Source organism: Colossoma macropomum, unplaced genomic scaffold (genome assembly GCF_904425465.1).
Source record: "Colossoma macropomum unplaced genomic scaffold, Colossoma_macropomum, whole genome shotgun sequence".
NCBI lineage: Eukaryota > Metazoa > Chordata > Actinopteri > Characiformes > Serrasalmidae > Colossoma > Colossoma macropomum.
This window is the reverse complement of record NW_023494790.1, coordinates 36,764,403-36,792,246: the sequence shown is the minus strand read 5'-3', so window position 1 is coordinate 36,792,246 and position 27,844 is coordinate 36,764,403. Positions and strand designations below refer to the sequence as shown.

Below are 27,844 nucleotides of genomic sequence, written 5' to 3'. Positions count from 1 at the left end.
TCCTCTGAGCCATAATAAAGCAGAGAAGGAGTGTCATCACAGTGTTCTGCCAGATACCGAGCGGTGAACATCTCTGCTCAAAGGTAAGTTCACTGTCTATTTTCTGGAACTCACTCATTTTATTATCTGAGTCTAGGCTTATATCAGAGCTTCAAACTTGAATCATACAGAAGTCAAACTGGCTGGTATTTTTAATTTTTTGTTTTTGGTCATATTTTTAATTTTTTTTTTTTTTTTCAGATTAAAGTCTAGCTAGATATTTGGTTAAATGTGTCTTGTTTTTACAGATGAAATTCTGGCAAGTCATATTTTGAATTTTATAAAATATTTACAGATGAAATTCATATTTTGATTTTAAATATGTTACAGGCAGAAGTCCAACTCCTTGCATTTTTATAATGTCTTATTTTAACAGATGAAAGTCAAGCTCATCATATTTAAATTTGTCTTATTTTTACAGATTATAGTGAAATTAGTCATATTTTTAAAATTCTACTCTTTTAAAGACAAAAATGTCGAGCTAGTCATTTTTTAAAAGCTTGTATTATTTTTACAGATGAAAATATCAAACTAGTTATATTAAATTTGTATTATATTTACAGATGAAAATGTCAAGCTATTAATGTTTTTTGTAGATTTTACAGATCAAAGTCAAGTTAGTCATATTTTTAATTTTATAAGATTTTTACAGATGAAAGTCATGTTTTGATTTTGAAACTTTAATAGGCAGAAGTCCAGCTGTTCACATTTTTATTTTGTCTTATTTTAACAGATGAAAGTCAGGCTAGTCATATTTATTAAATTTTACTTTCTTACAGATGAAAATGTCAAGTAGTCATATTTTCAATTTGTATTATTTTTATAGATAAAAAATGTCAAACTATTACATTTTTTAAATTAATTTTACAGACGAAAGTCCAGCTAGTCATATTTTTAATTGCAAAAGATTTTTACAGATGAATGTCATATTTTAATTTTTTGTATTAATTTTACAGATGAAAGCCCAGCTAGTCACATATTTTATTATTTTGTATCAATTATACAGATGAAAGCCCAGCTAGTCATATTTTAATTTTTGTGTATTAATTATACAGATGAAAGCCCAGCTAGTCATATTTTAATTTTTGTGTATTAATTTTACAGATGAAAGCCCAGCTAGTCATATTTTATTACTCTGTATTAATTTTACAGATGAAAGCCCAGCTAGTCACACTTCTTGCTGCCTGTTTGCTTCCCACTGTTCTGAGTGACGACACCTCAGTAGGTGAGTCATGTTTTTTGTTCTCATTATTGTTTATAATAATTTGCCTCCAGTTATTTATTCATTATTTTGGTAAAGAAGTTCTCTCTCATGTGACGTCAGCTATGATCTTTTTCAGAGTGGTGTTATAACTTGCCGTCCTGCAGTAAGTGTTTACTTTTCCCTCCTAAACGATGTTAACGTGTTTTTCTCAGTTGTACTGACTGCACATGTGAAAGCGGTCAGTGAGGAGTGTAATCAGTGTAATCAATGTTAACTGCTGTTTAGTAAGCCCACATAGCTACTGCGAGTGGGCTACAAGGGTTTGTTCTCCTGTCTGATCTACTTTATTCTTTTCATAGATTACATGACTTGGCCAACTACAATACCCCACCACTGCAGCGGCGACTGTCAGTCTCCCATCAACATTGTGACTGCTGACGTCCAGGAGGATCCCAACCTCACCGCCTTCAATTTCGCTGGGTTTGATGATAACTCCACACTCCTGCAAATAAAAAACGCAGATGGAAAGTCAGGTGAGCGTTTCCGCTGTCGATGATAGCTGCACAATTTGTGTTAGTCATTGTCTAGCCTTTCATCAGTGGTCAGTTTCTGGCCACAGGACACTGTTGAATGAATATTTTGGTCAGTGGACACTACTAGCATCACTATAATGTACAATATAGTGTCAGTGCTGAGAATGATCCACCACCCAATCATACCTGGTACTGTGGGGTCTTGACCACTGATGAACAGGTTAAAGGTGTCTAAGAAATGCAGAGAAACAGATGGACTACAATCTGTAGTAGTTGTTGCACCGGTCCAGGGAAGGGCAGACGCACACTGGGAAACAGATCAAGAGCTCAGAGATACAGACCAGCGTGAGTTAACCACAGTGTTTTATTCACACATTCAAGCATACTCTTTCTAGTCCCTCGCTCTCTTTGGCGTGTGGTGTGCAGGCGGCCAGGAGGCCAGCGTCCTCTCTTCCACACTGGAGAGAGCGAGGGACCTGAGAGAGGACAAATTCTTTATGTTTAGGCTGAGTAGGCCATTTTTAACATTGAGTTTTGGTTTGTATATGTGTCTCTGAGCTCTCGTTCTGTCCTTTCTGGGTGAGTCTGTTGACTGGGAGCCGCTAGAGGCTCGGAGGCACACTGCAGCTCTGGCGACGGTGCCATTACTTTTGGTTTTGTTTCATTTAAATAAAAAAATGCCAGGAGGGAAAAAGGGAAAAAAACAAAAGAGCCTGCAACTCACCCCTGGACCCTCTGGACCCTCTGGACTTCCACTACCGCGCCTGGAGCGACAAGCTGACCAGCCCACAAGACAAGCAGCGGGTGGCAGGGCCAAGTTACTGGCCTCTATGCCTCCAGAGGAAAAGCGGCATCTGCCCCAGCCAGAATGGGGCTGGTGTATGTGGTGAGAAATACCTTGTAACAGATTGCACCAGTGGGCTGAAGGAGCTCTGCTGCTCTTTTATATCCATCCTGAGGACTGGGAGGATGTTGATGAGAGTGTGGAATGGGTCTTCAAGCCTGTGGAGGTCAATGTCTTGGAGCCGCAGCCCTCCTACTGCCCCACGACCCTCGCAGACAGGGCCATGGCATAGAGAGACCCCTGCCCCCATCCACCCTGATCTGGTGTTTTTCTCTTCCTCCAAAAAGAGGAACATAGAATACACATAGAATAACTACAATGTGCACTTATCTTGTAAAAGGACTTTCCTCATGAATATAGAAGTAAAATGATCATCTGAAAACACTCATAAATGTACAAATTCTGCAAACTTGTGCTTCAGTAACAGTAACTGAGTCGGTACCTACAGTAAGAGCAGGGCTCTCAACTACTAGACCAGCTTCATACGGCCCACCACATGTTTGAAATTTACCCCTAAATCTGGCAAATAATTTTTTTTATTGATTTCCTGTAGCTTAATATTTACACCTGACAAATAGATATATCCACCACACACTGTGTCTGGTTACTCAACCTAAGCTCTAAACAATCAGCTCAGACTGATGACTGTGATGTTAGAAGCAGAAATAGAGCACTACACAACAGGAACCATTCAAATGCAAACTTGACGTAGCATGAACGCTGCACTCTGACTGTAACGTAGCTATAATTAGCTTAGCTATTATTCTAATTCAGACTGATAGTTAAATTTGCCATAGTGGATTCTTTCAGGACATGATGTGAGATACAGCCGGTCAGAATTAAGAAATTAGTAGAATTTCTCTCGCAATACCTTCAATAACTTCACTCACGTTTAGCCTGAACATGCTATCATATTAAGAGAAAAGGCCACTGCACTCTGGGTGTGGTGCATCGCGTCGCACAACGTCCAAAAATTCAAAAACATTGTTTTTCATGGAGGCTCACACACGAGCAATGGTGCTCAGTGACTCCAAGCACTGTTTAATTTCTTATTAGAGAAAGTCACAGCAGACCACGCAGCATTTTACCATTACTACTTTAAATTAAAGCCATACTGAGAACACAGAAAGCCACAGTAGATCACACGAGAAAAGACAGCCAGCCCTTCAGGTAAACAGAGAAATGCTAATGGTGAGTTACCTCAGCTAACATTATTAGCTTAGCCTTTTTCAGCTTGTACCTTTCAGACTGAAAATAGCCAGTTTGTGAAGAGGTTAGCCAATGATTAGTGGCGCTGGACGCTTTATTTCATTCAGTTTATATGAGTAGACTGTAAAACTGAACCTAAACCTGGCTTTTTGGGCTCTCTCTAACATTTTATAGCAGCACTCTGCTAAATGGCGCTAAGTGATGCTGTACTGCAGTGCGTCCAGTGTGCGGTGGCCTTTAGAGTACATGTAAATTTACTTCATTTAATTAAACTCTAAAGTATTTATTAAACACTACTAATAGTATAATAATAATATACTAATATACTATATACTACTAATAATAGTATTTATCATAATTATTATTATAAGTGGTATTAGCTGTGATTTGTGGTGACGGAAGAATTGATAATAAACATAAGATGCACCTAAAGGAGTGTAGATTTTATCTGGGACATTTTTCCCCCTGAATTTTTCAACCGGCCCCTCCATAGACAGAACCACTGTGGTGGTCTCCAGATAATTTTAATTTGAGACCCCTGAAATAGAGGCTGTTGCTCTTAATATCACACACCAATTTTATCTGTGTCTTTGCCTCTGCAGTGAAGGTGTCCCTGGATGACATTAAGATGAGTGTGTCAGGAGGGGGTCTTCCAGGCCTCTACATTAGCACACAGTTCCACCTCCACTGGGGCAACGGCAGCTCTTCAGCTGGATCAGAGCACACAGTGAACGGCAAACGATATCCAATGGAGGTGAAAGAAACACTGCTGTAAAAACACTACTGAGATTTAGAACATCGACTAACTTCATAAACTAACTCTCTCTCTCTTTCTCTCTCTCAGCTGCACATAGTAAACATGAAGTCCACTCTTCCCAACATGACTGTCGCTCTGCATGACCCAACAGGATTGGCTGTTCTTGGTTTCTTCATTGAAGTAAGACTTTGTTGGTTTTCTGTATATTGAAAAGATTAGTGTATTAGCTTAGTGTAGGGCTGGGTGATATGTCAATATATTTCATTATTGTGATAAATGATGTCAAAAAACAATACAATATGATTTTCTGAACATATCGTGGATATCGTCAGTACTTGTTCTCATAATAAAGATAACAAAATTAGTCCCATTTAACAGGAAATATTGGGAACACTTTATTTGGATGGTTCACTATAGATACTTTGTAAATACTCAGTCTGCCTTTCAATAATATTCAACTAAATACCCATTAAATGCGACTGAACTTGAAGTTCAGTGTGATAGAGTTTATTAGATCTATCCTTAACCCTAAACCTAACCTTAACCTTAACCTCAGGGCAAAACCTACATCTACTCCTAACCCTATCCCTAACCGTAATATTGTTGATAATCAACTGAGGATCACCAGAAAGTTTGTTAATGATTTAATAGCTGGAGAGCATCTATAGGGGACCATCCAAATAAAGTGTGATCGAAATATTGAATAGAAATTACTGTGTTTACAGTTTTTATTGTTTTTAAGTTTTTTAATGTAGCACTGTTCTTTTTTTCTCTGTTCCAACTGATCAGAAATATCGTGATATAAAATCTATCATGAAAGTATCGTGATATTAGATTTTTGCCATATCGCCCACCTCTTAGTGTTAACTCTAACAGACAGAAGGAGTTCACACTAGGAGTGCGCACGAGTGCTCGAGTGCTTGGTTTACCGTCCCAGGTGACAGTAGATAGTATTCGACTGAAATCACTTTTTGGGGATTCGTTAACAGCTATTACGGAAAGTCAGGGAGCAAATATGAAGGCCAACAATTTAGCTAATGCTAACTTTTAACATGGCTATACAGAGAGAGAGTTCTGTTCATATTTAAAATAAAGTAAATATATTACATTTCTGTACTACAATAAAACACAAATGAATGAAGGGAACTTCAGAATGTCTGCATAATTATATTATATTGTGAGGGTCATTCATGTGAAATGATGCACCATAGATGGACTAAAGCTGGCAGTACTTCAAACGAAAACAACGTTTCAAAGCAAAACAGCCTCTTTTTGGCCAAAACGAAGCAGTTATCTGAGTTTATATGACATGGTATGCGCTGCCTGCTGAACTAGGCAATGTTGATGATGGTAAAATAGTGGAAAATCTGAAAAAAGTAAATAAAAATGAAAAGAAATAAGTTCACTTTGGGGTCTATTTTGCCTCACAACACCCTGCATGTATCCCTCCACCATGCATGCATTTTAAAAAATACATATTAGGCCAAAGTGCAAATCTCACAACTTTCATTCACAACAGTGTCTCAGACATCAGGCAGTGAATTCATAACCATTTCATGTAGTAACTTTCTGTGATGGAGCTTTTAGAGGTGGACGTCTGGTTCCTATCACCACCACTGTAAAAAAGCTTCTCTACAATGAAGCATTTCACATCAAACCGATCTGAATGACTGTGCGTACATCTCAACCACTCAATTAACATGGAAATTAGAATGGCTGTAACTACAACCTTCAAAAAGATGGTTCTTTAGCAAAGACAACGGTTCTATAAAGATCCATGAACACTCAAAGAACCATTTGCATGCTTAAAGAGTTCTTTGCATGGTGAAACAGTTCTTCAGAGTGATGGGGAATGTGTTCTATGTAGCACCAAAACAGGTTGTAACAAACTTGACCTTGTAACAATAGGAAAACCCTTTTTGGTGCTATACAGAACTCTCTTCAAGAAGATTTGAAATAGAACCATATATAGCACATTCTCCATCAATCTGAAGAAGCATTTGACCATGCAATGAGTCTTTCAGCATGTGAATGGTTCTGGAGTGTTCATGGTTCTATATAGGACCATTGTCCTCACTGAAGAACCCTGAGAACTCTGAGTGTAGGCCAACTACAACTACTCTCCAACCTGGCAGTGTGAATTCATAGAGAAAGGAATGTAGGTGAATGTTAAAGCAGTGCTGGTTTGGGCTTCTTTGTGTGTGTTTAGTAAATGAAGGGAAGCTTAATGTGTTGCTGAATGTGTGAAGTGGGTGTAGCAGTGTAGGTGCCCTGATACTGGCGGAACAAGCCAGCATGTTATTGATACCTGCATTTTTGTGTGTGCATTCACTGTCTGCATGAAGTTGCAAGAAACTGTATTTAAAGACTCTGGAATATAGATTTAACGCCAAAGCTTTGTCTTATAAGGATGAAAAGACTTTGAATACTGTTTCTACACTCATTGTCCATTTTATCAGCTCCACTTACTATATAGGTGCACTTTGTAGTTCTACAGTTACAGACTGTAGTCCATCTGTTTCTCTGCATACCTTGTTAGCCCCCTTTTACCCTGTTCTTCAGTGGTCAGGACCCCCATGGACCCTCACAGAGCAGGTACTATTTGGGTGGTGGATAAGTCTGTAACTGTAGAACTACAAAGTGCACCTATACAGTAAGTGGAGCTGATAAAATGGATAATGAGCGTAGAAACAAGGAGATGGTCAGAATGTTATGCCTGATCGGTGTATATGCATAATCTTCCAGTATAATTTTGAAAACTTTTTGGAAGTGTTTTGAGTCAACAGCACTGTTTTATTAGTATAATTATTTATTTTGTTGTTTTTTGTTGTTGTTGTTTTTGTTTTTTAGGCAACCAGTGACAGCGAGAAACCAGAGAGTTGGAAGCACTTGACCTCATTCTTGTCCAATATTTCTAACGAAGGTACAGCTTCAGTTTTTTGTGCAATGCAACTAAGTAAAAATGCATGGAGTTTTTCCACCAAAACGGCATAAAAAAAAGCATGGTGGTGGCAGTTCACGGTGTGATTTTCCAGAAACGTTGCTTCTTCCCACTTCAAACCAAAGCGATGCGAAAACTCTTCATTTAGATCAAAGCTTCCCAAATTGTGTCCTGCAGGTCTGTGAGGATGTTTGATTTGTCCTAACTGTCAGGGGTGGGAAAACAGCACTTGCCACCATATATAAAAAAATAATGAAAAGCCTTGTTAGATGGACAGATCTTCTCGTCTAATTTATAGCAATCGGAAGTAGCCTAAATAACTTACACTTCACAATGTCTTTATATTTACGTGCAATAAACTGAAAGTTATAGTAATATGTTTTTTTAATCATCTGTTGTCCTCCTCAATGTACAACCAGAGCCGGTTTAAGGGGAGCCTGTCCTTTTGCTGTTTCTCCCATTATAGCAAAAGCATCACTGCATCATGCAGTTGAATGTTGAAGAATTACACAGCTAGCAAAAATGTAATAAGTAAATGAATAAAAATCAAGCAGCCCATCCCAAACTGTCCAACCTGAGGAAAACTGTCCAACCTGAAGCAATTGTAGCCTTTTCACAATGACGTCCACCTTCAAGATACATCATCAGAAGGGAGTTTTCCTAATATTTAAACCAGGAATTTCACTTTCGAAACTACTGCACTGCTGTAAGAGGCGAGTAAGAATGTTTTGGTTGGGGAGCCCCTTTAAGAGTAGACTAAAATGAATTTCCAATGATTCATCACTGGCACTGCAGTTTAGACCAAGACTAAGATTAAGCCATGTCCAGGAAACCCTGCATTACTTGATTAATCTTAAAAAAAACTGGTAGATTATTCAAATACTAATACAAACAATAATCACAGCACTAAAACGGTTAGCAATCACTGCTAACAAACTGCAGGAAGCTGTTTAAGCTGTCTGATCTCTGCTTTCCTGCCATTGAATTTAAACCCTACACATTTTCCTAACCTCTCCTTTCCAGGTGACGTCTTGGACATTATGCACCAGATCACGATGGACAGCCTGCTTGAAGGAGTGGACAGAACTAAATATTATCGCTACTTCGGCTCACTGACCACGCCGTCCTGCAACGAAGCCGTGGTGTGGACTGTGTTCAAAGACCCCATCAAAGTCAGCCAAGATCTGGTAGGTCTGTCTGGACGCCTACAGACAAGAAAGTACCAGAGATCAGAGCTTTAAAGCGATAGTTTGTTAGTCAATCAGTCAAGAGAGGTTTGGTGCTGTTAGCTTTGAGCTGGACCTACGAGGCTAATGTAGCTACAAGTAATGGAAGCTTATATCTCACCAGTTAGCCCAGTGCAAACAGCATTCCTAAACCATTACATCACTGCAAACTGGCTGGAGTTGTTAAAGAGGAATATTACTTATTATTCTATATTTATGTTGATGTAAACAGAGAGATTCAGAGTGGTTTGGTGTGAAATAGTGCAGATGTCTTTACAGTGGTGGTGATAGGAACCAGGGGTCGCCATGACTACAACACAAATATAGACATTTTATTTACTATCCAGAACCACCAGTGAACCTACACGAGTCTTCTGAGTTTATATGGAATGTTAATGATGGTAAAATGGTGGAAAATCTGAAAAAACCTCTCTGCTATGAACAGTAAAATACATTTAAGGTTAAAACCTTTTCAAACCACTTAAAAAAGATGGTTCTTCAAGGGTTCTTTAGTAAAGAAAATGGTTCTATATAGGACCATGAACACTCAAAGAACCCTTCGCATGATTAAAGGGTTCTTTGCATCTTGAAATGGTTCTTCAGATTGATGCAGAATGTGCTGTAGATGGTTCTATGTAGAACCAAAAAGAGTTTATTGTTACAAGCTAGTATTGTAACAATAACACAACCCTTTTTGGTATATAGATACTATATACACCAATCAGGCATAACATTATGACCACCTCCTTGTTTCTACGCTCATTGTCCATTTTATCAGCTCCACTTACTATATAGGTGCACTTTGTAGTTCTACAGTTACAGACTGTAGTCCATCTGTTTCTCTGCATACTTTGTTAGCCCCCTTTCACCCTGTTCTTCAGTGGTCAGGACCCCCATGGACCCTCACAGAGCAGGTACTATTTGGGTGGTGGATCATTCTCAGCACTGCAGTAACACTGACGTGGTGGTGGTGTGTTAGTGTGTGTTGCGCTGGTCTGAGTGGATCAGACACAGCAGTGCTGCTGGAGTTTTTAAACACTGTGTCCACTCACTGTCCACTCTATTAGACACTCCTACCTTGTCAGTCCACCTTGTAGATGTAAAGTCAGAGACGATAGCTCATCTGCTGCTGCACAGTTTGTCTCGGTCATCCTCTAGTCCTTCATCAGTGGTCACAGGACGCTGCCCACAGGACGCTGTTGGCTGGATATTTTTGGTTGGTGGACTATTCTCAGTCCAGCAGTGACACTGAGGTGTTTAAAAACTCCAGCAGCACTGCTGTGTCTGATCCACTCAGACCAGTGCAACACACACTAACACACCACCACCACGTCAGTGTTACTGCAGTGCTGAGAATGATCCACCACCCAAATAGTACCTGCTCTGTGAGGGTCCATGGGGGTCCTGACCACTGAAGAACAGGGTAACTAATTTCTTTAGTAAAGAATCCTTGAAGGACCATCTCTTTTAAGTGTGTATCATAAAACAATGTCTCATGCATCAGATCAGGCACTGTATTCATAACAATTTCATGTAATAACTTTCTGTGAAAGAGCTTGTAAAGGTGGACATCTGGTTCCTATCACTGCCAATGTAAACAGTTCTGACTCTGTACGTTTCTCTAGAACGGAGTGTTTCACACCAAACCACTCTGAATGACATTTAATAATACAGGAATTCAACCATCACATTATTGATCTGCAATAAGCTTTTAATAAAACTGCAAGGCAATCGCAATATGTACAGTCGTATGTAAAAGTTTGCGTGGCCCAATGATGTGTTGTTGAAAAGTAGACTCTACAGAGGACACAGTTATGCACACTTTAATACACAATTACTGTTTATTCGAATCGATAGAATCCTCTTTAATCGCTAATAGACTTGCTTATGTGGGACACTGTAAGGTATACTGTTATCTATAAAAGTGGACAAAAGTATGTCACATGGCTAAAGACAGCAGTAGGCGCCTGGATTTTTTTGCACAGTGCTAATTGGTGGGGTATACACTCCCATTACTTGTTAGCTATATTAGCCTTGTAGTTCCACTGCAAAACTAAAGAAGCACCAGACATGTCTTGGCTGATTTGTGCAGAGGTGGGAAAAAGAGTGTAAATGTGATTTACCCCTTTATGTATGATGAACCTGCACTGATTATTCTCTCTGTCACCAGATCAACCTCTTCAGCACGTCCGTGTACGTCAACACAACAACAACAACACAGTCTCTGATCACCAACAACTTCAGAGGAGTTCAGAAACTGAACGGCAGAGCAGTAACGTCCCAGCCTTCATCAGCAACCACACCTTACCAGGCCCTGTCCCTGACCGCTGCTCTGCTGTACTACATACTGTGCTGGTTATAGTTCATGCACAACTACAGGACAGAATCACACATCTTTGCCAGAGGAAGAATGTGTGTTGTTCCCTTTTGGATCCACTGAACAGTTTGAATCAAGCTTAAGTTATTTTTTTGCTTTTGAAGAGTATTTGTGTGGATAAATACATAACGTGTTTATCATTTATGGAATGAGTTCAATAAAGTTATTTTATTAGAATTGGTATCAGTTAATAGTACACTCAGGAGCTGTGTCTGACACAAATAATATGATACATGGCCGTATCCAGTATGCCTTTATATTTTATGGTATTGTGTATTTTCCTGAGTACATATATACACACACACACCATGTACTCATAACTCGTAATACATATGTGTGTGTATATATTAACATACATATATATATATAGATGTGTATATATGTGTATATATATATTTATATATCTATACAGATATATTTATAGATAGACACACACACTATATGGCCAAAAGTATGTGAACACCCTTCTTAGTTATTAGGTTCAGGTGTTTCAGTCACACTCATTGCTAACAGGTGTAAAAAATCAAGCACATAGCCTTGCAGTCCCCATAGACAAACACTTGTCAGTGACTTTAAACATGGCTCTGTCATAGGATGCCACCTTTGTCACAAGTCAGTTCAAGAACTGCTAGAGCTGCCCTGGTCAACTGCAAGTGCTACTATTATGAAATGGAAGCATCTAAGAAAAAACAACAGCTCAGCCACAAAGTGGTAGACCATGCAAACACACATAGTGGTTCCCTCTGAGTCAGGAGCTTCATGAAATGGTGTTTCAAAGGCCGAGCTGCTGCACACAAGCCTAAGATCACTATGCGCAATGCCAAGTGTCGGCTGGAGGGGTGTAAAGCACACCGCCACTGGACTCAGCAGTGGAAACGACCTCTGGAGTGATGATTCACGCTTCACTGATTCGTCTAATGGGTGAATCTGGTTTTTGAGAATGCCAGGAGAACACTACCTACTGGAATGCATGGTGCCAACAGTAAGGTCTGGTGGTTGCACTACATCCTGCAATACCCTGAATGCCCATGGACATATGCAAGGATCCTGTTTGTGGACTTCAGCTCGGCGTTCAACACTATCATCCCAGAAATGCTCTTCTCCAGCTTCTCCCAGCTCACTGTATCCCCGACCATCTGTCACTTATGGTATATGGACAGTCAGCACTGGTGCTCCTCAAGGGTGTCCACTCTCCCCATTGCTGTTCTCTCTCTCTACACCAATGATTGCACCTCTGAGGACTCATCTGTTAAACTCCTGAAGTTTGCAGATGACACTACGGTCATCAGACTCATCCAGGATGCTGATGAGTCTTCATATCAGCTGGAGGTTGAACAGCTGGTGTTCTGGTGCAGTCAAAACAACTTGGAGGTGAGAACGCTCAAGACTGTGGACACCTCTCAGCACTGCTCCCCCTCACGATATCCAACAGCCCTGGGTCAACCGTGGAGATCCTCAAATTTTTGGCAACTATCCTCAAAAAGGCCGAGCCGGGGATGTACTTTCTGCGGCAGATGAGGAAGTTGGGTTGCCACAGGAGCTGTTAAGTCAGTTCTACACCGCAGTCATCGAATCTGTCCTGCGCACAGTCATCACGGTCTGGTTCGGAACCACAAAACAGGACAGGAACAGACTGTAGGGAACAGTAAAGTCTTGGTGCTCCCTGGCCCACCCTCCAGAACTTGTACTCCAGGAAACGGGCAGGGAAGATCATTACAGATTCCTGGACAAAACCTTTTTTCAACTCCTCCCCTCCAGCAAGCGCTACAGAACCCTGTATACAAAGACTGCCAGACACAGGAGCAGCTTCGGGCCATAGCTATAATTATCACACCCTGCTTCAGACTCACAATTACATTCCCATACATAATGTAGATTACTGTTGTTTGCACTACCACACACTGTATATTGTTTGTCCCTACACAGTCTCCATGTTGCCTGTATTGTCTGTAAATAAAATGTACACTGTCTGTATATTATTTGTCCATATATAGTCTGCATGTTGCTTATATACTGTGTATACTGTATATACTGTATACTGTGTGTTGTCTGTAAATTATTTGTACTTTATCTGTCTGTTGCATGTAATACTAAAGAGACACCAATGGCTTGAACCAAATTTCTCGTGTGTGTCAACATACTTGGCCAATACATCTGATTCTGATTCTGAGGAGGAATGATGGGCTGGGGTTGTTTTCCAGGGTTTGGGTCCGTTGGTTCCAGTGAAGGTGATGTTGATGCTACAGCACAAAGACATTTTACACAATTATATGCTTCAAACTTTGTGTCAGCAGTTTGGAGAAGAGCCTTTCCTGGTCCAGCATGACTGAGCCCCAGTGCCCCATGTACATACATTTATGTATACAGAATCCTAATTTTTGCAGGGGCCACATTTTATGTTAATTATTTTCCACAATTTTAAACTCAGCAAATGAACATGAAAATATAACAAAAATACATTCAATATTTCAATGCAAAGTCTATTATATATCACTGTGAACGATATTTACTATGTTTCTCTTCATCAATCTGTAAAGACAATCTGTAAATTGTACAGAACAGTTATGAAAAAAAGAACAATTAGCACCACGGTGGGTCATATGAGCTTTTGCTGGGGTACATCGTGCCTCTTTAAGGGTTAATGCAGTCCCCCCTCTGCACGTTTGGTGTCTGATATTGCACTGCAGCTAGGAGGTGATAGATGGCGCTAGATTAACTGGTAACCTGCTGTCTTTCTGTTTGGCTGTTTTCTGCCACAGATGGAACCTTCAGTGGGTGAGCGGCTGTTCCTGTGGTGCCCTAATGTAACTGATAAACTATTTAAGGTGGAACGGAAAATTCAAATTAGCAATTAACTGAACTAATTTTCTCAAGATCATTTTCTCAGGATAATTAATCTCAAGATATGTAGGAAAACTAAAGCGCACTACCCACTCTGCCCTGTAGATGGCACCAATACGCCATTCAGGCAGTATTCCACTCACTACTATCTTCCCGAGCCCATTTTTCAGGGGTGCTTAAGTTGTGTGTCCATAATTGGAACTGTTCTAGTGGGAAATGACCGCTATATAGCACTTTGTTTTAAAATTGGTCTCAAATACAAAGACATTAAACATGGTTCTTTTCACATGTAATCACTGTGTCTTTTCCAGGTTGGAATGCAGTGAAGCTGTGGTGTGGACTGTATTTAAGGACCCTGTCAGTGGGAGCTGTGACCTGGTAAGTTGTTTTGGTGGCACTTCATGCCACATTGTAATAAATATTTTAATTATGTACCACGGCTGAAAATGTGTGGACACCTATATAAATTTGTCTTTGAACACAGTTCAACTGCAGTGTTTTGTAGTATTAACAGGGCTGCAGCACCTCTTTTAATTCTGTCCTTCTGATTACTCAGACCTGATAATACAGAACTGGTTTTATTGTAGTCTTTTAAACAGGGGATCAGTACGGAGCCCTGCTGGGACATCCGGTATAAATAAACATAATGTGGTGCTGTATTAATGCATGGGAACAAGATCCCACAACTTAGTAAGGTGTGGAAACGAGATAATTAAGTCATGGCCACAACTTAGTAAGATGTGGGAACGAGATCATGTCTTATTAAGCTGTGGTCAAGGCTTATTATCTCATTCCCATGCCTTACTAAGTCATGGCCACGCAATAGGATCCAGTGGTGGACAGTAACGAAGTAAATGTAATTTGTTGCTGTACTTCAGTAGTTTTTTCGTGTACCTGTACTGAAGTTTTTCCATTTTGGGCGACTTTTTACTTTCACTCCACTACATTATGAGAAATCTGTCGCTCCTTTTGGTTTATGTGTGTATAAAAACGTAACATGTCAAATCAAAAGAAGCGCGAAGCAAAAACACCAATCAGGGCACAGCGGTCACTTTGTTTTAAGCTTGTTTTGACCTGTTGGTCATACCGACCCAGTGCAGCACACGGTTCAACATCAGTGCAGCAGCGTAAAATTTTGGGAGAGTCTATTCAACATAAATGATGAACTAACCTAACTTTGTGTAAACAGACCACAATTACTCAAGTGGAGGTCTAAAGGGAGGAACTTCTACTTTTACTGCAGTAATATTTTACCTTGGGTATCTCTACTTTAACTCAAGTACAGGGTTTGTGTACTTCGTCCACCACTGTTAGGATCTAATTCCCATGTCCTACTAAGTCGTGCCCACAAATTAATTATCTCGTTCTTAGCCTTACTAAGTCCTGGCCACGCATTATTTTTATTTATACTGGATATCACTAGAAGGGCTCTGTAGATAGGAATTATTTCAGATATTTATGCTGTAAATGGGATAGTGTACTATTGAGTTCAGTGCTGATGAATCAAACTTCTTAATAAAACTGATTGTTCTCAAGTACTCAGCCTCTTTTCCACTGCAGGGCCGAATGCTTCTGAGCACGGAGGGTAACCGTTCCAGTGGCTTTTCCTTATGGACGCAGTTCAACACGGAATGTTTTAAGCCAAAACTTCAATCTAACACCAATTTCTAAATGTTAAATGGGGCCGCTAATCAGGAGAGAGCAGCTGGTTAGTGTTAGCTTAGCTAGCATGCTGTCAACAGGTTAAAAGTTCGACTTACAAAAACTTTACTGACACAAATTAAGATGATAATGACTCAAATCTGAGGAAGTGAAGTAGAGCGGCTGATGTCAGAGAGACAGAAGGCCAAAAATAAGCCTGTTCTCTGTTGTCTGGAGCCTCCTAGCTAAGCTAATGCTAGACGGCTCCTCTCTCTTAGCTAACTTAGCTTAACTAAAGACGTCCCAGTCACCACAGTTCAGGTTCAATTCGACTAACTGCTTTGCTATCACAAATATAGACGATAAAAACATATGACCGCGAGAGTAAAGTCGACTAACTGGCAGTAAAGTGACAGAAAGCCGAAATCGGCACCTGGAAACCTGTTCTATAGTGCTTAAAGCTGCAGCCTGCTAGGCTAAGCTAAAGCGAGTGCATGTTGCCTCCCACTGCAGTACGGGCTCGGTTCTAGAGAACCAATGATTAAAAACACCCGTTTAGAGGATGAAGGCTCATGTCTGAGATCACAACTTCGAATATCTGGTGTTGAAATGACAGAAAGATGAAAATTAGAATTGTTCTGTGGTGCTTTGAGCTGGACCCCACTGGGTGATGCTGATGCTAGCTTTAGTGTAGTTAGCCAGCTGCACAGTACAGTACAGGTTGTTTCAGTGACAGATAAATAACACCCGTTTATAGGATAAAGAAGATGAGAGCACACAGAGAGAGACTGGTGTTGGAGAGACAGACGGAATGTATGTATTCATATCTATGGGTGGTGTGTGAGTAGCTATTAGCCTGTTAGCAGTTAGCCACTCGTTTAGTTTTCTCCAGTATTTCCTGGTTCTCATTTAGCGGCAAAACAGATGATGAAAAAGAAACCGTAACCGGTCTCACGAGTCCGGACAAGAGCAAAGCGGCCCAGCACAGCCCTGAGAACCATTTGGCTCGACAGTGGAAATGAGGCCCTTGTTTGGTATTTAAGGCTACACTAGTTGAGGGAAGTGCTCAGGTTATTTGGTCATATTTAAAGAGGCATTTCACTAAATCTTCTTAAAATGAAATGTTTAAGATATGAACGGTCAATCAGAGTAGTTTGACATGAAATGGCTATGAATGTTGCCTGATGTCTAACATTGTTTCACAATTATTTCCTCCTTTTTTTTCCCCCAACCTTGCGCAAGAGTGCGTGCAGGATGCTGTAAGGCCAAATACCCTGATAGCGAGAGGACAGTGGTCCACTGTCGGCCTGCTAATGGCAAAGCTGGCGGTCCACTGGCGGTTTGCTCGGCGTTATATGCTTGCTGTCTGGGTAGTTCCAAAAGCATATTTGGACAGTAAATAAGACATGCAGCCAGGCCAACTTCCGTCCAATGAACACTGGGATAGGCTCCAGCTCCCCCCACGAACCAGAAGGATACTCAGAAGATGAATATATGATAGTAGAGTATGTTTATATTTTCAGTGTGAGCATCCCTGAAATACAGCAGTTAACAGGCAGTCAGTATTTTTATGTCTGGCAATAACTACTACAAGGTCTTATTCAAGCTCATGAACATGGGTTAATGACACATTCTTCAGAATACAGGATACATACTGTGTTGACTCCATTGACATTTTCTGAAGGAGGGCAGAAATTATTGCGACTGTAAAAGGCAAAGCTGTTGTGGCGTTAGGTAAATGAATACGACCTGATCTACAGTTAGTAAGCACACTGTAACTTTGAAAAGCATGCTGGAGGATGCTTTTCCTGTCAACTCAGTATATTGCAGCTGATGTCCTGGGCTGTCCATTCTGCTGTTGTGCCCAGTACTGCACGTACGCCACCATGGAAAATGATTCTAAACACATAATCTGTGTGGTAAATATTGATGAGAGAGAAACATTAAGGAATTCCATCATAATGAAAAAGCATAACTTCATAACAACACTTTATCAGCCGCTCTCTGAGGTCACCCTGAAGGACATATACACAGATGCCCATGTACAGAGAGCCGCCCTGAGGAGTGTTTTACTACTGTGTGTGTTTTGCTGTGCTGAATGAACTTTACAAAGGCAAGTGGAAGGATGCAGGTGTTGCTAAATCGTCCTGAAGGTCTTCTGCAGTCAAACAGGGGTTTTGATTTGCCTCTCAGGCAGTTCTCTTGGAAAGTTTTCTTGGTCTTCCAGACCTCAGTTTCACTTCCAATGTTCCCATTAACTGCCATTTCTTAATTACATTATGAACCGAGGAAACAACTACCTTAAAATGCTTTGCTGTCTTCTTATAGCCTTCTCCTGCTTTGTGGGCATCAATTATTTTAATGTTCAGAGCATGGGGCAGCTGCTTAGCTGCTGATTTTTGGGACAAGGTTTGAGGAGTTAGATAAAAGAGCTTTGAAAGTGAAGATGCGAAAGACCTAACAGGCTGATTAAGGTCTGAGACCTTGGTAAAAGTTATCTGAGAGCTCAAATCTCTCTGGGTGCCAAAACTTTTGCATGGTGCTCCTTTCCTTTTTTCACTCTGAAATTGTACAAAACAAAAATAATGGACTAATCTCGCTTAAAATGTTGAAAAGAATGTTTCCTCTTTATGCTTTTTGGAAATCAGTTCATCTTCTACTCATATAACTGTGCACAGTAACAGAAATTTTGACCAGCAGTGGCCCAACTTTTGTCTGCCACTGTACACATATAGCGCGTATTTATAGGTAGATCCCAACAAAAAACTGCAGGTAGGATATTTTGATCGCGTAAATCATCTTATCAGGGGCAAGAATTAATATCAAGCCAGGTCTGAACAAAACACAAAGTAAAACTGAATTAATATTAAAAACACAATAAAATGTTTAGAGGTTAGCTAGTTAGGTGAGGTAGGACTGCTCGGGCAAACCAGGCTCATGCTTTTGATGTAGCAGAGAAACCAGAACTTAGGTAACTTGTTGTACATACAGTGGAAGAATGTGAAACTCTCTTTAGAGCAGTTTAGACCCTCTGTACCTGGTTGTAGCTCTAACCATTCAGTGTCACCTGGACAAACACTTTTTGAAAGGACATAGTGCCAAACACTTGACTTCAGATACTGCTACATCAGTAATTATTCAAAGAATCTTTTCTTTCCCTTACTATTCCATCAATTTTCAGAATCTTTATCACATTAAGGCATTTTTTAGACTGCATTGTGCCAACTGTGAAGCATGGTGGAGGTAGTATGTTAATAATATTGTTTAAAAATGTATCAGTTCAGAGGTGACTTTTATAGATTTACCAAAATACTAAAAGAAAGAGATGATTCCACTCTCAAGGTAAGAAATGTTCCAATATGACAATGATTCTAAACACACTGCAAAACGCACACAAGCTTTTAAAGAAAAAAAGTATTTTGCGTTACTTATGCTTGGCATTGTGCTTGGTGATGTAAGGCTTGCATGCAGCTGCCCAGCCATGGAAACCCTGCCATGAAACTCCCAGGACAGTTTTTGTGCTGATGTTGATGCCAGAGGAGGTTTGAACTCTGCAGTTATTGATCAGCAGAGTGTTAGAGACTTTTATGCTCTATGCTCCTCAGCACTCGGTGACCCGCTCTTTAACTTTATGTGGTCTGACACATCATGGCTGAGTTGCTGTGGTTCCTAAACGCTTCCACTTTTCAATAATACCTCTCACAGTTGATCGTGGAAAATCTAGGAGGGAAGACATTTCGAGAACCGAACATCTTTGCTTGCAAAGACTGAGTCTTTGGTTCATGCTTCTTTTATACCCAATCATGATACCCTAACTTATTTCCAGTTCACTGCTTATTGTGGAATGTGTTAAAATGGAGTAACGTGAATATTCGATAAACATTTCACTATTATTTTGCCCATCTCAACTTTTTTGAGTGTGTTAAAGACATTAAATTCGAAATTTGTTTATATTTACAAAATACAATCAAGTTGGTCAGCCAAAAAACGGTCAGACAAAAGTCATTTCTTTGCACTTTGTCAGTTCAAAAAAGGTTCAAGAAAATTAACAAATCACAGATTCTTGTTTTAATTGCATTTTACAAACAAGTTGTTCCAACTTTTCAGGAAATGGGGTTTGTATTTATAAGCGTTTATTAGCCATATGCTATCGTATCACATCTATGCTTACTGTAAATAACGGAAATAATCAAACTCGCTCCAGTGACTGGGTCACCCTTCAGGCGCCTCAGATAAAATCTGCTTTTAGCTACAACCAGCTGGAAAACATTACAGGACACTCTGAAGCTCAGGTCAGCTGGGGTCACTCGAACATTTTAAACTTTTAATCTTTAACCACCTCCACTCAGCCTGCAACTCATATGTTGATATGTCAACTGATCTGTTCCTATGTTCTACCTTTACTTCAGTGTTCATAATTTCAGTCCTTCTTCTGTTTTAAAGCTCGGCTTCGTTGCAAATGAGGGTCACCCTCAATGTACTCTGAAAAAAACGGATATCTGTGCTTTTATCTAATGCAGATCAGCCACTGCAGAGAAACCAGGTCTCCTGTAGAACATAGCTGTGATCTAATAACTAGGCCATGCTGCACCATAACGCCTTCTCCTAACATGTGAACATTCACATGTACTATTAGATTACGTTTCTACTTGTTGGTCAAGTCAAAATGGAAATAAACTGGACATATCAGCCAATAGCTAGAAACTTCTACTACAAATCGGGGGTGTCTTATCTACGTCCCACACAATGACAGATGCTGACTTCTGAACTTTATGCTGGTAACAATCTGGATGGTCCTTTTCTTCTTGGCCTGGAGAACATGACGCTCATTATTTCTATAAACTAAAAGGTTGACTCGTCAGACCGCAGTACACATGTCCACTGTGCCTCAGCCCATGTAAGATCAGCTCGAGCCCAGTGTCTGTTTCTGGACGTTGTTGACATATGGCTTACACCAGGGGTGCTCAGTCCTGGTCCTGGAGATCTACCACACTAGAGAGTTCAGATCCAACACACCTGGCCTTCATATTCAGATGCTCCTGAAGGCCCTCATTACCTGGATCAGGTGTGTTTGATTAGAGGTGGAACTAAGCTGTGCACGGTGGTCGATCTCCAGGACCAGGATTGGGCACCCCTGGCTAACACTGTGCATAGTACAGTCTTAACTTGAATTTGTGGATGCGGCAATGGTTAGTCAAAGGGTTCTCGAGCCCATGTGGTGATCTCCATCACAGAAGCGGGCTGGTTTTTAATGCAGTGCCGTCTGAGGGATTCGAAATGACTAGCGATCAGTTGTGGTTTTCAGCCTTGCCCTTTATGCACAGAGATTTCTCTGGATTCCCTGAATCTCTGATCATATTACCCACAGTAGAGGGTGACATTCCTAAAATCCTTGCAGTTGCTCATTGAGTAACACTGTTCTTAAACTCTCACATTATTTGCTGAAGTGACAAACCTTGACCTACTCATAAAGGACTCGGCCTGAACGCTCCTTTAATACATGCATGATTGCATTGTCTGTTTAAGATGTTTTTTCAACATTTCACAATGTTTCTAGTCTTACACGGACCATTTCTGGAATGTGTTGCTGGCATCAATTCAAAATATAAGCATATATTTACAAAAAACAATGAAATTGGTAAAGTGAAACATTAAATATTTATTCATTGCACTGCTTTTGTTTAATTGCAGGTCAAAGTGGATTTACAAATTGCTGTTTTCTGTTTTTATTTGTGTTTTACATACCTTCCCAACTGCTTTGGAACTGAAGTTTGTTAAAGAAGAATATGCTAATAAATAAGAAGTTATATAAAAACATGTTTGTGTTTGTAGAACAAAAAAAATCAGAAACCAGAAGGGTGGAAGGGTAAGCAGTCCCTGCTAGTTATTATGCGCTTCAATAAATATGTCAGACACCTCAATTTCTGCGTCGTAATGCTTACAGTAAATTCTAAAGACAACCATTCATTTATTTAATTTCCAGTCAAAAGTTATTCATTCATTATTTTCACAGATTAAAACTAGCAATATTTTTTAATTTGCCTTTTTTTCCACATGAAAGTCAAGCCAGTCATATTTTTACATTTGAATTGTTTTTACAGATGAAAACATCAAGCTGGTCATATTTAAATTTATATTATTTTCATAGATGAAAAAGTCAAGCTAGTCATATTTTTAAAATTGTGCTATTTGAAGATTAAATAATGAGCCGGGGTGCCTGACTTTTTGCACAGTAACATACATAAATTTACCTCAAACACATGTAAAAGTTACTCACATTTAGTGACATGACAATTTTCAGATTTTTACAGGTTGACGAGAAATGACTAAATGCCCTACTGGTTACCTTGTTGAAGTGTGTTTGGTGCTGGAACAGAACAAAAATGTGGACTGGCTCAAGACTGGACTAAACCCCTGGTCTTAGACAGCAGATCTGGCCACACATGGACAGTAAAGAAGCTTCAATCAGCCCAAATGAATTTTACTATAAAGCAGAGAGTCTCATGTGGAATGAAGTGGGCGGATGCAGATCTGTGTGACTGTGAACTAATAAAGAGAAATTCAAAAGACCTGTAGGGTCAGTGACACGCCCCCATCCTCCCAGCCATAATAAAGCAGAGAACGAGGGTCATTAACAGTGTCTGCTAGACTACAGAGCTGTCAACATCTCTGCTCAAAGGTAAGTTCACTGTCTATTTTCTGGAGCCTAAATCAGAGCTCCAAATATTTAATCATACAAAAGTCAAACTGGCTGATATTTTTAATTTTTATCTCATTTTCACATAATTTTTTCTGATTGAAGTCCAGCTTATTATATTTTTAAGTGTCTTATTTTTACAGATGAAAGTCAAGCCAGTCATATTTTTCAATTTGTATTATTTTTATAGATAAAAGTCAGGCTAGTTATAGTTTTAATTTTGTAAGACATTTATAGCTGAAATTTAGGCTAGTCATTTTTATTCTGTAATATTTTTACAGATGAAAATCGAACCAGTCATATTTTTAATTTTGTAATACGCTAGTAATATTTTCAGTTTTGTGTTATTTTTACAGATGAAAATGTCAAGCTAGTCATTTTAAAAATTTGCATTATTGTTACAGATGAAAGTCCAGCTAGTCATATTTTAAGTTTTATGATACTTTTACAGATAAAAGCCCAGCTAATCATATTTTTAATTTTTAGTATTAATTTTACAGATGAAAGCCCAGCTAGTCATATTTTTTATTTTTTGTAATAACTTTACAGATCAAAGCCCAGCTAGTCATATTTTACATTTTCTCATTTTATTATTACAGATGAAAGCCCAGCTAGTCATATTTTTATTTTTTAGTAAAAATTTTACAGATGAAGCCCAGCTAGTCATAATTTCATATTTTGTATTAATTTTACAGATAAAAGCCCAGCTACTTATATTTTGATTTTTGTGTATTAATTTTACAGATGAAAGCCCAGCTAGTCATATTTTAATTTTTGTGTATTCATTTTACAGATGAAAGCCCAGCTAATAATATTTTAATATTTTGTGTTAATTTTACAGATGAAAGCCCAGCTAATAATATTTTAATATTTTGTGTTAATTTTACAGATGAAAGCCCAGCTAGTCACACTTCTTGCTGCCTGTCTGCTTCCCACTGTTCTCAGTGAGGGCTCCACTGTGGGTGAGTCACGTTCAATATTTACTGTTCTCAATATTGTTTATAATAATTTGCCTCCAGTTATTTATTCATTATTTAAAGTTAAGATGATATTAAGTTTTCTTTCGTGTGACCTCAGTTCTGATCTTTTTCAGAGTGGTGTTATCACCTGCCGTCCTGCAGTAAGTGATTACTTTTCCTCTCCTAAACGACACCAACATGTTTTTCCTCAGTTGTACTGACTGCACATGTGAAAGTGGTCAGTGACTGTAATCAATATAATCAATGTAAACTGCTCTAAGTTAGTAGCTGTGTGGGCTTAATACAAACAGGCTACTGGGCTTTGTTCTCCTGTCCGATCTACTTTACTAATTTTCATAGATTACACCACATGGCCAACTAAGATACCCCACCACTGCAGCGGCGACCATCAGTCTCCCGTCAATATTGTGACTGATAAGGTCCAGGAAGATCCCAGCCTGACCGCCTTCAGTTTCACTGGGTTTAATGACAGCTCTGCACTCTTGTATATAAAAAACGCAGACGGAAAGTCAGGTGAGCGTTTCTGCTGTTGATGATAGCTGCACAGTTTGGGTTAGTCATTCTCTGGTCCTTCATCAGTGGTCAGTTTCTGGCCACAGGACACTGTTGAATGAATATTTTGGTCAGTGGACACTACTAGCATCACTATAATGCCAGTGTCACTGCTGAGAATGACCCACCACCCAATGATACCTGGTCCTGTGGGGGTCTTGACCACTGATGAACAGGTTAAATGGGTCTAATAGATGCAGAGAAACAGATGGACTACAATCTGTAGTAGTAGAATGTGCACATATCTGAGTAAAAGGACTTTCCTCATGAATATGGAAGTAAAATGATCATCTGAAAACATTGATAAATGTACACATTCAGCAAACTTGTGCTTCAGTAACAGTAACTGAGTTAGTGGCTAATTCCCCCCAGGTACTCTGAGGTTGAGACTGCTGGCTTGACCTCCTAATATCAGACAATAATTTCAGCTGTTTCTTTGCCTCTGAAGTGACGGTTTCCCTGGATGACAGTAAGATGAGCGTGTCAGGAGGGGGTCTTCAAGGCCACTACAAGAGCAAGCAGTTCCACCTCCACTGGGGCAACGGCAGCTCTTCAGCTGGATCAGAGCACACAGTGAACGGCAAACGATATCCAATGGAGGTGAAAGAAACACTGCTGTAAAAACGCTACTGAGATTTAGAAGATCATCTAACTTAATAAACAAACTTTCTCTTTCTCTCTCTCAGCTGCACATAGTAAACACGAAGTCCACTCATCCCAACACGACCGTCGCTCTCGAGGACCCAACAGGATTGGCTGTTCTTGGTTTCTTCATTGAAGTAAGACTTTGTTGGTTTTCTGGTGTTGAAAAAGCATTAGCTGAGTGTAGGGCTGGGCGATATGACTATAAATATTGTTATTGTGATAAATTGTGTCAATACAATATGCATTTCTGAACATATATGTGTATATTGTCAGTACTTGTAGACACTGACCAACTGCATGTTTCATTACAAACAGAGCAAAATTAGCCCCGTTTAACTGGATTTTTTGCAACATGATATGCCAAATACTGATGGGGTAATTGGGGTGCAAAAGTTTATGGATCGGCCTTATATTATGACAATAGAAGTCTATTAGTAACACCCTATTAACCATGTAGTATGTCATAGCAACCACCAGCAATGACCTAGCAACCATCTGGGACACCATAGCAACCACAGAGCAACACCCTAGCATCTACCTGGGATACCATACCAACCCCCTAGCAACATCTCAGCAAGCTTAAGCTGCACAATCGCTCTGCATTTTCTTCAAGAATTGCATTTTTCGAGTTATTATATTTTGTTGTTTATCTTCAGGCAACCAGTGACAGCGGCAAACCGGAGATGTGGAAGAACCTGACCTCGTTTCTGTTGAAGATTTCTAGAAAAGGTACAGCTCCAGGTTTTTGTGCAGTGCAACTGAGTAATAATGCATTCACACATTATTCATTTCCACCACAATGAAATACAGCTAAAAAACATGGTGGTGGCAGTTAACTGTGCAATTCTCCAGAAACTTTTCAAGTTTTGTGATCACTAGTTTGACCCCAAGGAGGTTTGTGTCTACTGTTCCATTTACACCAACTTTCATTCTGCTTTATTCCCTCGAAATGCTAAAACAGCTTAAGACTGTCATCAGTACACCTTACACTAAACCCAGGTACATTATTAATTACTTTTCTCAAACTGTTTTCAATTTTCTGTTCCACCTTGGTGCTGTGGTAAAATTCCTTGTATGGTCAAACGAAAAACAGTCAAAGTACACAGCAACAAAATATTACATTACATTAACATATGAGGCATTAGAAACATGACTATCCAACATACATTACCTGACTGCATCATTCATGCTGCTGCACAAATATTTTTCTTTGTTAAAGTTAAAGAATTATACAGCTAGCTAAAATAAATGAACAAATTAATGAAAAGCAAGCAGCCCACCCCAAACTGTCCAGCCTGAAGCAATAGTGGTCTTTTCAAAATGGACGCCCACCTTCAAGATACGTCATCAGAAGGGAATAATATTTAAACAGGAATTTCACTTCAGAAACTACTGCACTGCTGTAAGAGGCGAGTAAGAATGTTTACAACATACATAGTAGTTGGTTCAATTTTTCATTTTGGTTGGGGAGCCCCTTTAAGACCAGACTACAAAGAATTTCCAATGATGATTCATCACAGACAGTTTAGACCAAGACTAAGATGAAGCCACGTCCAGGAAACCCTACATTACTTGATAAACCTTAAAAAACTGGTAGATTATTCAAATACTAATATAAACGACAATAACAGCTCTAAAACAGAAACAATTGCTTCAGCCATCTAATCTAATCTTTGCTTTCCTGCCATTTCGTTTAAACATTACACTTCATTTCTTGACTTCTCAGCACCTCTTGTTTTCTTTCCAGGTGACGTGGTGGACATTAAGAACCATATTACGATGGACAGTCTGCTTCAAGGAGTGGACAGGACTAAATACTATCGCTACCTCGGCTCACTGACCACGCCGTCCTGCGACGAAGCCGTGGTGTGGACTGTGTTCAAAGACCCCATCAAAGTCAGCCAAGATCTGGTAGGTCTGTCTGGACGCCTACAGACGAGAAACAATCAGAGATCAGAGCTTTAAAGCGATAGTTTGTTAGTCAATCGGCCAAGAGAGGTTTGGTGCTGTTAGCTTTGAGCTGGACTTACGAGGCTAATGTAGCTACAAGTAATGGAAGCTTATATCTCACCAGTTAGCCCAGTGCAAACAGCATTCCTAAACCATTACATCACTGCAAACTGGCTGGAGTTGTTAAAGACATGTTTAGGCTGATTTGTGTTGAGGTGGGCAAATGGGTGTAAACGTGATTTTTCCCTTTATGTATGATGAACCTGCACTGATTTATCCTCTCCACCAGATCAACCTCTTCAGCACCACCATGCACGTCAACACAACAGCCCAGCCTCTGATCACCAACAACTTCAGAGGAGTTCAGGCACTGAAAGGCAGAGTCATAAAGTCTCAGCCTTCATCAGCAACCACACCTTACCAGGCCCTGTCCCTGACCGCTGCTCTGCTGTACTACATACTATAGCGTGTTCAAGAAATGTTAGCTTACGTTATTAGTTCTTCAGCATTTATTCAAGAGGTTATTCTGCTAAGGACTCTTATTGTGAAGGCGGGGATAGTTTTCCCCGAGGTGATATGTGTGTGGAGCAGGAAGAGCCGAGACCAGTCGAGAGCTGAGGACTGAGAGAATCAGGTGTAGCTGAGGCTGTTAGAGAAAAGCTGAGCTTGTGTACGGTGTGGCTGTGGCCGCCAACAGCTGGTTAATAAAGCACCATGACTTGTGTTACTAACAGTACATGATACAATACTGTCTTGAATATAGTTAATATACGATGACGGGACAGAATTCATCTTTGCACAAAGGACAGCATCTTTATTTCCACTGAACAGTTCAATTAAGTTTAAATTATTGCTCTGCTTTGATGAGTGTGTGGACAAAACATGAGACATTTGGTGACGTGTTTATCATATATGCCATAAGTTGAATAAAGCTTTTATTATAATTTGTATCTGCTAGAACTTGATCTACACTGGCTGTTTCTGACACACCTAATATGATACATAACTGTATGCCCCTATATTTTATAGGGGTACATACGCTATATGGCCAAAAGTATGTGGACACCCTTCCTAGTTATGGAGTTCAGTTGTTTCAGCCACACCCATTGCTAACAGGTCAAGCACATAGCATACGCAAGGTTATGGTTATATGCTGGGTTATTGGTTATATTCTAGCGTGAGTGAAACGGGGGCCTAGAATTGATCTGCCCATAACATAGATGGTAAGACTTAAGGCTCAAATCGCTGTTGCGGATTGTGAATCAGTGACTAAGAATGTGACGACAAATTATGAAGAGAAATTAATTTAGCACAGTTTTAATAAAGTATAAAAGCTACAATGTACAGATTTATTGTACAGTTCAGGTTCAGTAAAGATTTGATGAATCAAACTTCTTAATAAAGTTGA

General features: G+C 39.7%; 1 protein-coding gene across 1 annotated transcript; it reads left to right on the top strand.

Annotated features, from left to right (window-relative positions):
* Window positions 1-46: 46 nt before the first annotated feature.
* Window positions 47-27,844, top strand: LOC118808774. The gene is made up of 22 exons (XM_036571651.1): window positions 47-83; window positions 1,192-1,264; window positions 1,380-1,406; window positions 1,603-1,776; window positions 4,432-4,583; window positions 4,674-4,766; window positions 7,437-7,509; window positions 8,551-8,714; window positions 10,924-11,108; window positions 12,078-12,501; window positions 12,563-12,732; window positions 14,283-14,349; window positions 15,532-15,556; window positions 22,251-22,291; window positions 23,199-23,271; window positions 23,403-23,429; window positions 23,629-23,802; window positions 24,290-24,441; window positions 24,528-24,620; window positions 25,143-25,215; window positions 26,234-26,397; window positions 26,726-27,844. Exons 2-22 carry the CDS (start codon window positions 1,192-1,194, stop codon window positions 26,900-26,902), a joined length of 2,601 nt encoding a protein of 866 aa, XP_036427544.1. The 5' UTR covers window positions 47-83; the 3' UTR covers window positions 26,903-27,844.